This window comes from Amblyomma mixtum, chromosome 1 (assembly GCF_055824585.1).
Source record: "Amblyomma mixtum isolate Tamu chromosome 1, ASM5582458v1, whole genome shotgun sequence".
Classification (NCBI taxonomy): Eukaryota; Metazoa; Arthropoda; class Arachnida; order Ixodida; family Ixodidae; genus Amblyomma; species Amblyomma mixtum.
Window position 1 is genome coordinate 275,705,244 of NC_143012.1, and position 12,092 is coordinate 275,717,335.

General features: G+C 45.1%; 1 protein-coding gene across 1 annotated transcript in view; it reads left to right on the top strand.

Annotated features, from left to right (window-relative positions):
• The first annotated feature begins 1,483 nt into the window (after positions 1–1,483).
• Positions 1,484–12,092, top strand: part of LOC149371761 (gamma-aminobutyric acid receptor subunit alpha-2-like) — a 57,283-nt gene continuing 46,674 nt past the window's right edge. The window contains exons 1-2 of the mRNA XM_089585238.1: positions 1,484–1,566; positions 4,355–4,444. Coding sequence (XP_089441364.1) covers positions 4,380–4,444 — 65 coding nt within the window. The 5' untranslated portion in view covers positions 1,484–1,566; positions 4,355–4,379. The remainder of the gene's footprint in view (positions 1,567–4,354; positions 4,445–12,092) is intronic.

Sequence of the window (12,092 nt, forward strand, 5' to 3'; positions counted from 1 at the left end):
GACGGCATGAAAGGAGCACACTTTTGAAGCAGCCTAAAGCACTGACAGAATATTACCTTCGCTGTGTCATTCATAATTAGCGAACTACTTAGGTCATGCGACAAGCATGCGGCTATGCGCTTGCAATAAATGCTCTCCACGATACCACAAACTCGCTACCAGTACTTGTCAAGAATTGGTACCGCAGCGTGTCGTGCCAGGCGCCTTCCTTCGACCGCAGGGGTATAACAGACCGCGGTTTTCCAACAGCGAGAGCCGTAAGGCCACGTCTCCGGGTCGCGGTGTCGACGTTGTAACACAAATGAGTACCAGGAGCAAAATGGATTGGGAAAGAGACAGTGGCATGCCACGCTGATTGTCAGGACACACTCGCCACTAGTTATGTCACACTGAGCGAGACAACAGATGCAACGCACAACGCTCATCGGTTCCCCCTCGAAGGTTTCCTTCACCGGGCCTGTCACACCGAACGCTGTGGATGGATGTGCTACTGTGCTGGAAGGGACATGGTACACGGTTGCGCGTGGACACACAGCCTTGCGTGGTGCATGGTTACCCCGCACTCCTGCCCACGGTTTGCTAAGCACTCCAACTAGCCCCAACATTTTACACCGCCCCTGCTCTCGCTAAAGTTCGATTTACCACAATGTTTTTAGTAGCATTTTATATACGGAAACCCTTCAGTCTGGGCCTCCGAAATAAGAATGGGCAGAAGTTAGGACGGCATGAGTTTTCAATTCGGAGAGATTACAAGGCACACAAGAGTCTCCGGGGTAACCTATTCCGGCGTTCGCACTGCCGAGATCAGATGGCGCCCCGGAGAAAAGAGAGAGAGAAGTACGGAAAGAAAGGAACCGTCTCCCGCTTAGCTACGCTGTCGCTTCTTCGAAGCCACGCCAGAGGCTCGTCTGACTCGTAACGCTCGCTTCACGCCTCTCTAGCTTTACGTCCGACGCGCCGGAGACGCGGTACAATGCTTGCCCATCTCCGTTCAGCCATTCACCCAGCGAACGTGAGACGAACAGGGGAGAAGAAAAAGGGACCTGCCTAGGAGGCCGTCGAGGGTTGAGGAGAGAGCGGAGTGAATTCTGGCTAGAAAAGAGAATCGAGTAAAGTCTGAGCCATTAAAAGCTGGAGAACAAAAACGCGGCAGGTTTCGGAAAGGAGAGATAGGGCACATAGATTTCGATTCTCTTTTCTCTCCTTTTTTTCCTGTTTTCTCTTGGCTTTCCCGCTTTCGCCGCTCATCGCGGGAAAAGAGGGGAGGGGTGGAGAGGTAGGTGGAGACGCGAAAATGAAAGCGATGTGGAGAGGCAGAGAGAGAAAGTGAGGGAGAGGACAGACGCGAGACGCAGGCGGCCGCCGCTCGGAGCGCACGTGGATGACGCATGCGCGACGCGGGAAAGAACGCTTCGCCCGCCGCCGACGAAACTTGGACGGGCGGCCCGCCACGGCATTCAACAAGCGGTTCGTCGCTGCTGGTAAGCGCGCCTCTGCGTCCGGCGCTTGCCTACCTGGCATCCGAATTGTGCCCCACGCAGACGTCGGAAGCTCTGCGCGACTCTGGTTAGTCTGATTTTTGCTGTTACCTCTCTATACTCCCGAATCGCCCGCCTGTCTGTAATTCGGTGACTGTGCACAATGCGCTGACGAAACCCATAGCACATCGAACCTAGTTCGATGGCACTGTACACATCACTCTTGGCGTGCATTTCTTCTGGTGAGAGAAGCCAACAGCCACAGAAACCAAGGGAAGGAGAGGATTTTTAATTAATTTATTTATTTTGTGCTGTTGTTCGATTCAGAATATTACTGAATATGTTATTGCTTAAAGCTAATTGATTAGAAAAGCAGAAGAAAAGAAGAAGCAGCCTTGACGCCATAGGAAGCGTAAGAGGGTACTCACACAGCTTCCACCCTCGCCGTTCGATGACGTTCTACGTCACATCAGCGGTAACTCAGGACGTGCCACGTCCGCCGCTTAAGAACGTGGGTGGCGCTGGTGAACACTCCCAAGGTTAGGTTATTTGTAAACATAAATCTCCCCGAAAGCAGAAGATTTGACAGCCGTCCCCGTAGCTCAGCGGTAGAGCACCGGACGCGTAATTCGGAGGTCGTGGGTTCGGATCCCACCGGCGGCATGTGGTTCTTTTTTCTTCTGCTTTTCTAATCAATTAGCTGTAAGCAATAACATATTCAGTAATATTCTAAATCGAACAACAGCGCAAAATAAATAAATTAATTAAAAATCCCCTCCTTCCCTTGGTTTCTGTGGCTGTTGGCTTCTCTCAATTAATAACGAGCCCCTCAATCCCCTTCCCTTGATTGCATAATTTCTTCTGGTGGTTAGACAAAGATAAGGATAAAATGCACTTGTTAAAATACATGATGAAAGAAGCCGCCAGTCACTGAAGCCAAGAGACATGCGAGCATTTTTCTTTTCTTTGCGGCGGTGTCCATTAGAGTGAAAAATCAGTTGCGCTACGTAAGATTTTTGGATAGAACGTAATTTTACAGACAATCAAAGAAAAGACAACCTCATGACCCCGGTGTTATCTGACATATGCAGGTCGTGGGTTCATAACCTACTAGTGGCCAGTAGCTGTGTTTTACTCTCTGCAAAAATTCCACCAACCAAATCCTCACTACCATAAACAAGAAACATTCACCGTTAGCTCCCTTGCCTTCAATGACTGATGGCTTCCTTCACGCATCTTTCTTCAATTATGTGATAACACTTCCAGCGTGGTGTGTCTCATGTCATGGATCTCAAAGCTGCCAAGGACTAAGATCAGGAAGCGTGAAGGGATGAAGAAAATGGTTTACGTTACATCCAAAAAGTCAGTCATTAGACTTTCGCATCAAAGAGCTTCGCGCAAACAAATTTTCAAGAGCCGTTTATCACAATCCCGCTTAGCTCGAACTTCTCGTGAAATGGTGGAAATGTAAGGCTCGACTGTATGGAAACATAATATTAGCGCAAGTGATTCATGGATGACAGCTTCAAGAAATCAGTATTTAATAGGTGATACGTCAAGTGTTAACACTGGTTCAATATTCCACATCGATGGTTTCTTCCGTGGTGAAACCTGAGAAGCAAGCTCTTTTGAGCTTCTGGACACAATATCTGTAATCGGTGCTGGCGATCGAGCCTCACTGAAACGGCCAGGTAACGCCAAAGCACTTGCTCTCAGTACAGTCCTTTGCCAGCGCTGAAATAATTGCTGAAATTTGGCCGCACACTGAGAAATGTGCGCCGTTCTTCGGTTAGCTTTCCCGAGTTCTGGGCATACTTGCAAATGCTGTCACGTCACTCAGAACGCTTGCGGCAAGGGAAGCTACATGCATCAAGACCAACGTGCAAAAACCATTACGAAATTACCAAATCAAAATCTGAGCAACTTTACAACGCATTTACTTATTTTTCCTTCTCACCAAGTTTGTGGGCGTCTTTGTTTTTTACAACCTCGAAGGAAATGCCTGTGCAAGGCTTTAGGTATAGATGTTTAAAAGGTAGCTAGGCTTTAGGTATAGATGATTAAAATATACATAGTGTGAGGAGTGCTTCAATGGCACGAAGAAGCGGTGTTAGCTTATTCCAAGGTGTGGCTGCCATTCGCGGCCTCACCTGGTCCTCAAATAAAGATGGCACATACCCACTACGGTGTAGTGGCCAGGACACAGGCGCTGAATTGCAGGAGAGAGCATCACGTACTTTTTTTACGGTCAACGCGTCAACTTCGGTTGTCTTGCAACAGTATTCCACACATGTATCACTGGAACAGGGCCTACACATGTTTTCTTTGTTTCAATAAGTGCCATTAAGCTCAGTTAGCAGAGCCGAAGGTGGAGTACATCAAGAGAATAGAAATATGAAACCGAACCTCATTTCTCCTTTGTGCCACGTTCATAAACGATCCCATTCACGTGATGTATGCCTTGATGCTCTAATAAGTAAAGTGAAGCATTGTCACCTGCCTAACTTTCGTCTCCTTTAACCGCTGTCAGCTCTTCTGAACGGCTTCTAACGCGCAGCCTTTTGCACAGAGGTTGCAGTTGTCGACCGCGCCTACGTTCACTTCAAGAAACCTGTTTTGCACAAAGCTGCGGAGTTTTGTCAGAGTTTATGTTCGGAGCTCTCATTAACATAGCACGTTTATATTTACAACATTTCCAGCGGCTTCTTTCCGGATCCATTTATTTGCCAATTTGTCACAAAATCGACGAAGCGATTACTTGCTCTCTATCAACCGTAAGCTTACAGGTGGCGGGTACCAATGACAAGACAAATCAAGAAAATAGCCATTAAAAAAATATGACCCCGGCTTTATTGAGGTTTCTGTTTCTTTTATAGGAACCTGCCGACCCATGATTCCGAGATGACCAACAGAGCGGTGTTGATCGTCGCCTGTCTCGCACTAATCACCGTAGAAGTGCCACTGAGGTAGGCAAAGTAATTTAGTCGCTTGTTAAGCCTAATGCGGCTGTTTATCCATCTCTTTGATAAGTTCACTAACGTCGAGTAAGTTTTCGTGTTTCTATTTCGCTTGTTGCTCGTGTACTGTCTTCTCCTTTCTCGAAAGATATTAAAGTCACAGTTTGCGCATTCAAAACAAGATATCTCTTTTGATATGGCAAAGGTTGGCAAAACACACACACAAGACAGGCCACAGGAAGAGCGCGAACTACACCCAAATACATCAACTAGCCCGACAGCATATTCTGCTTACACAGAACATCTCCATGTTTGGAAACCAGAAGTTAGTGACAATAATTGCCCTGTTTACTTTAAGATCATGGCCTACCTATAAACCGAAATCAGCGTTTTTTTAGTAACTTTCCATTTTCAGCATTTCATTATTTTTGAAATGGTTGGTCTGAAACGAACCTAAACCATAGCGCACAAGCACTGACGCAGATCTGAGAGAAAAAATGAAAGCAAGGAACCTGAAGTGCTATACCGTTTTCCTCTTTTTTTTCTGCCTATCTGCATTCCGTAAGACTCGCGACGGGGTCCTGCTAAGTATAATGCGGTCCTGCTAAGTATAATGAGAGGTTTGCCGAACAGTTTTTGAAAGCGTCTGCCGTGTTTTAAGTTGAGCATGACATGTACAGCCTTTGTCGAAAGTTTAGAGGGTTTGCTTCTTTGCCACTGTATAGTGGGGATGAAAGTCACATGACTTAGCGAGATGGCCTGGCCCAAGAATGAAACCCCTTGTGTTCCGTACTTCTGACAGAATTTACGTTCATCATCATCATTATCAGCCTAACTACGCCCACTGCAGGGCAAAGGCCTCTCCCATGTCTCTCCAATTAACGCTGTCTTTTGCCAGTTGCGGCCACTGTATCCCTTTCTACTGCCCCCTTGCTACGCTTGCCTTCTCTTGGAATCCACTCCCTTATCCTTGGGGACCAGCGGTTACCTTGCCTTCGCGTTACATCCCCGTCCAAGCCTCTTTCTTCCCCTTGATTTCGACTTGGATGTCATTAACCCGCGTTGGTTCCCTCACCCACCCCGCCCGCTTCCGATCTCTTAACGTTACACCTATCATTTTTCTTTCCATAGCTCGCTACGTTGTCCTTAACTTAAGCTGAACCCTCTTTGTTAGCCCCACGTTTCTGCCCCGTAGGTCAGTACCGGTAAGATACAGCTGTTGTATACTTTTCTCTTGAGAGATATTGGTAAACTGTCATTCATGATCTGAGAGAACCTGCCATAGGCACTCCACTGCATTCTTATTCTTCCAGTTATTTCGCTCTTATGATCCGGATGCTCTTCCCTTGCTAGACTGTTAAACAATTCTTTGGTTTTCTGCATGCTAATTTTTAGCCCCACCGTTCTGCTCTGCCTGTCTAACTCAATGATCATGCTTTGCAGTTCATATCCTGAGTGACTTAGCAAGACAATATCATCGGCGAATCGCAGATTACTTAGATATCCTCTGTTAACTCTTATCTCCAACTGTTGCCATTTAAGGCTATGGAATACCTCCTGTAAACAGGCGGTGAATGGCATTGGCGAGATCGTGTCTCCCTGCCTGACATCTTTCCTTATTGAAATTTTATTGCTGACTTTATGGAAGACTATGGTAGCGGTGAAATCGTTATAAATATCTTCCAATATTTTCACATTCATTTTCACAATATTTTCTACACCCTGATTCCGCAATGCCTACATGACAGCTGAGGTTTCCCCTGAGTCAAATGCTTTCTCGTAATCAATGAAGCCTATACATAGGGGTTGGTTATATTCTGCGCATTTCTCTATCACCTGATTCATAGCGTAAATATGGTTTATTGTCGAGTATCCTTTACGAAAGGCTGCCTGATCATTTGGTTCATTGAAGACTAAGGTTGTCCTGAACCTATTAGCGGTTACCTTAGTAATTACCTTGCAGGCAATAGACAGTAAGCTGATCTGTCTGTAATTCTTCAAGTCCTTGACGTCTCCTTTATTATGAATTAAGATAATGTTAGCGTTCTTCCAAGCTTCTGGTACTCTCGAGGTCACAAGGCATTGCGTATACAGGGTGGCTAGTTTTTCTAGCACAATCTCTCCTCTGCTGCTGCTGTCACCTGACCCTCACCAGCTGTATTCCCCTTAGCATTGCTCCTAAAGCTTTCTTTCCTTCCTCCTTTGTTACTGCCGGGATATCCCATTGCTGTGCTCTACTGCCTCTCTCAATTACATTCTGATTACATACGCTACTGTATAGATTTGTGTGGACTTCTTTGGCTACTTTAACTATCTTATCCATATTGCTAATGACATTGCCCTCTTTGTCTCTCAGCGCATACATGTAGTTTTTACCTATTCCTAGTTTTCTCTTCGCTGATTTTAGGCTGGCTCCGTTCTTTAGAGCATGCTCGACTTTTTCTCTGTTAAACTTCCTTATGTCGGCTACCTTGCGCTTATTTATTAACTTCTTTAGCTCTTCTAGTTCTACTCTGCCTGTGGAGTTGGACGTCCTCATGCTTTGGCGTTTCTTAACCATATCTTTAGTCTCCTGAGATAGCTTGCCGGTATCCTGTCGAACCATCGTACCGCCTACTTCTATGGCGCACTCCGTAACGATAGCTGAGATTATCGTTCATTGATTCAACATTACGGTCGTCTTCTTGTTTTCAGAGAAGATAGTGAATTCTTAACCTACCAACTGTCGCTGAAAGAGACGCATGTGTGGTGGTGTCTGCATAAGTTCGTCCTTATGGTTTAACCTTGGTTTACCCTAAAGGTTTACGGTTAACAGTTTAATATTAAAGCTTCATTATATTCCTTCTCCTTCATTTTTTTTGCTGCACTTTCATTGTTATGTTATGCTATGCTATGCTATGCTATGCTATGCTATGCTATGCTATGCTATGCTATGCTATGCTATGCTATGCTATGCTATGCTATGCTATGCTATGCTATCTGCTATGCCTTTTGAAAGTATTCCTGTTGAAGTTAGCGCTCCGTCGTTCTGTGGTAAATATGTTCATCATGACTTATCCCTTGTCGTCATACCAGCGCACTATACTCGTTTTGCAGCTATGCTGATGAAACCAGAGTCTTACAAGCGTTGTTGATTTCATCTATACTTTGTCTCGCTCCCTGAGCTGAATTCTAAAATCGGTTAATCCGCGTCTGGTCGACATCGTTGGTGAAGTCTACGGGGCCGAATTAATAAAGGCGATCGGAAAGCGGCGTTCATTGACATGATTTTTTCGAGTAATCCGCGTTTAAAAATCAAAATGACAACTACGTTCCTGCAGTATTAACGTAAAATTAGTTCTAACATGCCTTCATTCGTAGGAACAGGCGTAATCATGTTGAAGGCACACAAATGGTTCAGCTGACAAATCAGAATTAGAACTGAATAAACAAACTTGCGATTTCAACGACAAAATCGATCAAATTGGGGTGGTAGAAATTCTGCGTCCTTGATTCCTCTTTTTTGTTTTGGTTTTGTTTTTTGTGTGCGCATGCGTTATAGAAGTGAGAAAAAAGGATCACTCCCCGTCCTTGTTGTCTTGGCACCTGTAACATTTGCTGTAGTCATTCCACCTTTGCCATATGCTTCATTTCAGAAGACCGAATAAGCAAAATCAAGTAAAACTACAAGTGTAAAAAATTTTAATTTTCTTTTTTCCCAAGTGCGCGAAGGCGACCTTGCCACGCACAGCGCGACGCAACGAATACACGCGCTCATTTAAATGCTTCAGCGGTTGCTCTTCTAATCTAATGGTAATGACTCCACTGCTAGCCTGGTTAGAGTCCACTTCGGCTTATTGCTCCTAACCTCATCGCGCCAAATTGTGATGCCAATGCGTACACGCTGCTTTATTTTTTGACCACTGGTCACTCGGGGCCGGATAGAATTTTTCATTCACTGACATTCACAGTACAGCCAAACCTGGAAAACCACTGTCGTACATCTACCCCGGTTAAACAGACGAATTTGCTTGTCCAGGCGGTTACGCTGACTCCGTCTCAGTACCGTGTTTTGAGCCACTGCCAGGGAGGAGCAAATCGACTTACGTCTTGGTGACACTCCATCCCTGAGAATACACGTTCTCCCTTTTCCGGAAACCCACTGTTTGTGTGCGGCAGTGAACGACCAACGCAGCCCCAATAGTATAAGAGAAGTTCAAATAAGGAAAAGAATGCATGAAAGATGGTCTGGTGTTGGGGCTCGCATTCGATGCCAACAACGAGTTGGTGGCGGTAGCAGGCGCATTAATCTGTAGCCGGAGATTGTTCCTCTCAAACACGCGCGGAAGAAGCCCTATGAAAGCCGAGAAGTCTGGGGAGCTGACGCCATAATGTCTTGTACATAATAAGTAACGTGCGCAATTCGTGGTTATCGCTTACAAGCGCCAGGACAAGAGCAAAAGTCGCGGAAACCGCTCACTTTAGGTGTCTTGCAAAAGCGAACACCGAAAAGAATCGCTCTCTTGCGAGGCTGTAGCCCACGAACCAATGTCTTTACTTCGTCTGCAGTTGCATGCCGTTCATGCAGCACAAGTAAACCGAAGAAAACAATGAACAAAGAAGGAGGAATTGAGGGGCGACCATTTAGAGCATTCGCGTTTTCGACGAAACTCCGCCTTTATAGTTATGAGAGGCACATTAAAGATGCTTTGAAACTTTTCATCGTGCATCGAAAATCGCGTCGTGGTTTAAGCATCAACGTTTCTCGCCCACAGAAGCTCCGCTTCAGCAACTTTACCTTTTCCTAACGCATTCCTCGGCAACTTTGATTCTGCCGAGTCGTTCTTAGCCATCTATAACTTTGGTGAGGCAGTCTTAGTCTTTTCTTTTGTTTCAACATTCTTATTAATTCTCGATTTTGCCAGGTAATCCTCATCCTCCTCTCCATTACAAGTGGCAAGGAGGAATTCCATATCTCTACCTGCCAGGTGGCAGGTGAAGAGCAGGAAATCCTCTAACACCTACCATGGTTGGCGGGTGGAGCAAGCGCCGACGCCGGACACATTTCCCTTCAAGCCATTCCTAAACTCATTAAAACAAATCGCGCAACTTGGCAAGCGCAAGCACTTGTTAATTAAGCTTTTGCCTAACGTTGTGTCAATTAGACAGAGGAGCCTTCGTGAGTGAAGTGGCTCGGTTGCTCCGCACGAACACTTCCAAGTCACGAAAACGGCGCCTGCTAAAATCAAGTTTTCTGTACCCCGCTCTCTCTTCAATGTGCCCTGAAATACGTTTGTGTTGCTGATATTTCCTTCCCTTTTTTGTATTTCTAGTCGAAAATAAAACGAAGTAGAAGGTATTATCAATTCTCAAAACTGCGTTGATTTTGATATGTAAATAGTAGAAGTGATCGGCGTCTCAAAGTTTCCTTTTCAAGTAGTCCTGGATCGAAGTGGATTTGCATAAGCCCCAGTTTTCAGCGCTCAACGCCTATAGAGAACCAGACGTGAAACTCCTCCGTTTATTCTTCGCCTTCTCTTTCCTTCCTTGTACTTGCGCAAAACGCTTTTCAATTATATATTTCAGTGGTAACAGCTGCAGGCACACGCTTCTGAAGGCAAGTATAGTAAGGCACTTACTTGTGCCCCCCCCCCCCACACACACACACACTCAAAAAAGGAATAAAACAACAGCAGTGCTTAACTCTTTAGTGTTGCGGGTGGGTTCCGTCTCTGTTACACCCGTACGCGAAGAATGTGCCTTGAACTTTTCCAAAGAACATGATAATCAGATCAAGGCTAGTGCCTGTCATGCGCAATGTTTTCCAATTACATTCAGTTTATCTGTGCTTCTTTAGTAATATGGGTCCAATTACGGTTCTCAGGCAAGAAAGAAAAGAGAATGCATTATCTTGACAATATCAGGTACAAAGAAATTTACTTGCTAATAAATTCAACTAACAAACATTCTCTCCTTCCTCGCCTGGGGCCATTTTCCTGGACAGTTTCTTTATTTCTATGAGCAGAGCAAACTAGGAGTAAACTGAAAAGAGCACGGAGCCTGGAAGGATACCAGTGAGTGCCACTGATAATCTCAGATGCCAGTGACATTCCCAATCCTCTCTGCAGAAATGCGACTGCCTCATTCACACAAAGCTATAAACTGCAAAAGTGTCGCACAAAAATTGAGGAAAGAACACAACTGGGAACAGGGGGGAATAGTTACTAATCAGTGTTCTAAATCCCTCCCAAGCATGTCTCTTAATCAGGAAATAATCCATGTGTACAATAAACAAATGAGCAAGCTACCCTTTACTTACGGCTTAAGTAGTGGTTGAATTCGGTACTTACGGGGGCAGACCACATCAGTAATTGTTCTTGAGAAAGCGGTGTACCAAAATGAAATACGTTGACAGTAATCGATACGTAAAAATGCGCGTGCTAGGCTCGTTCATAAATACGTATGATGCAAATACACACAGATTCCAGGTGTACCAAAAATGCAAACTTGCTTACACCAAACAAGAATAGAACTTGGGAGTACCAGTTTTCAGAATAAACACAAAATTAGTACTTGCGTACAGTCGACAATAGAGAAACATATCCCACACCTATAGAAAGTACTATTACCCAATTTTGATACATAAGTGTAGCAATACACCGCATCCTTAAATTAAGTGCCTGACGGCCTTACCATATAAACATTTTCACTGTTGACAGCCTGACTGAGCGCGCGTGCGTGTTGGACTGCGCTGCGCATGCGCTGTAGCTTCCTATATGAATTCCGCCAATCAGAACGCTGCTGGCGCAATCCAGTGGTAAGATGGCTGCGCTCAAAAAGGTAAATGAAGAAAATGTCGATACATCAAGAGTTATCTGCGACACCATCGTGACATGCCTCGAGCAGTGACGCAATCTGTTAGTTTATTATCTATAAATTAACTTGGTTGTCTCGCGTAAGTCCGTATGAAATCATTAGTGCGCATATTGTTTCGCCGAAGTTTGTGCAAAGTACACGCAGCTTGTACATTCGTGTTTGGCATGACAGGGATAATGCAGAGACTAGCACGATTACATCTAGGTGTTCTGTAAGTTCGTGTTTATGCCAGTTTCGCCAGCCTTAACGACGGTGACGGACCATCGAAGAAGTGTAGTGGCATCTACCGAACACAAGCAGAAGCGCAGAACACAAAGCACTAGAATAACAAGCTAAGCAAATAAGTAAATAAAACCCGTCGGACACGGCTAACCATGAAATCAAAAGGCCTGCTTGATGAAGCCCAGCACACCTCACGCCAGAACGAATATAAAAGACAAACAAACGCTCGTGTGCTGTCCTTTACCGGGAATTTGGTGGGGCTAATTAATGAACCAAAAGCAAACAAACCACGAATGTGCAACTCATTTTATGCAAAGCTTTTAAGATGTCAAAAAACGGTCTGTCAAGGTCAGTGTAGGGAGGACAACTTGACCGTAGACAGAAATTCGAACATTTATTGCTATAAGAAGTCAACAAAGGGTTTGGGAAGCTAAAGGCATGAGCTGGCCTTACTCCTTAATGTAGGCAAACGGGGGGGTTGGAGAAGTAGCACACCATGTTAGTCAAGCGCATTTTCGCTTGAAACACCGTTTGAGAATGCCATTTAGGCCGACCTGCTCAGGTATTCTTGTTTTGTTGC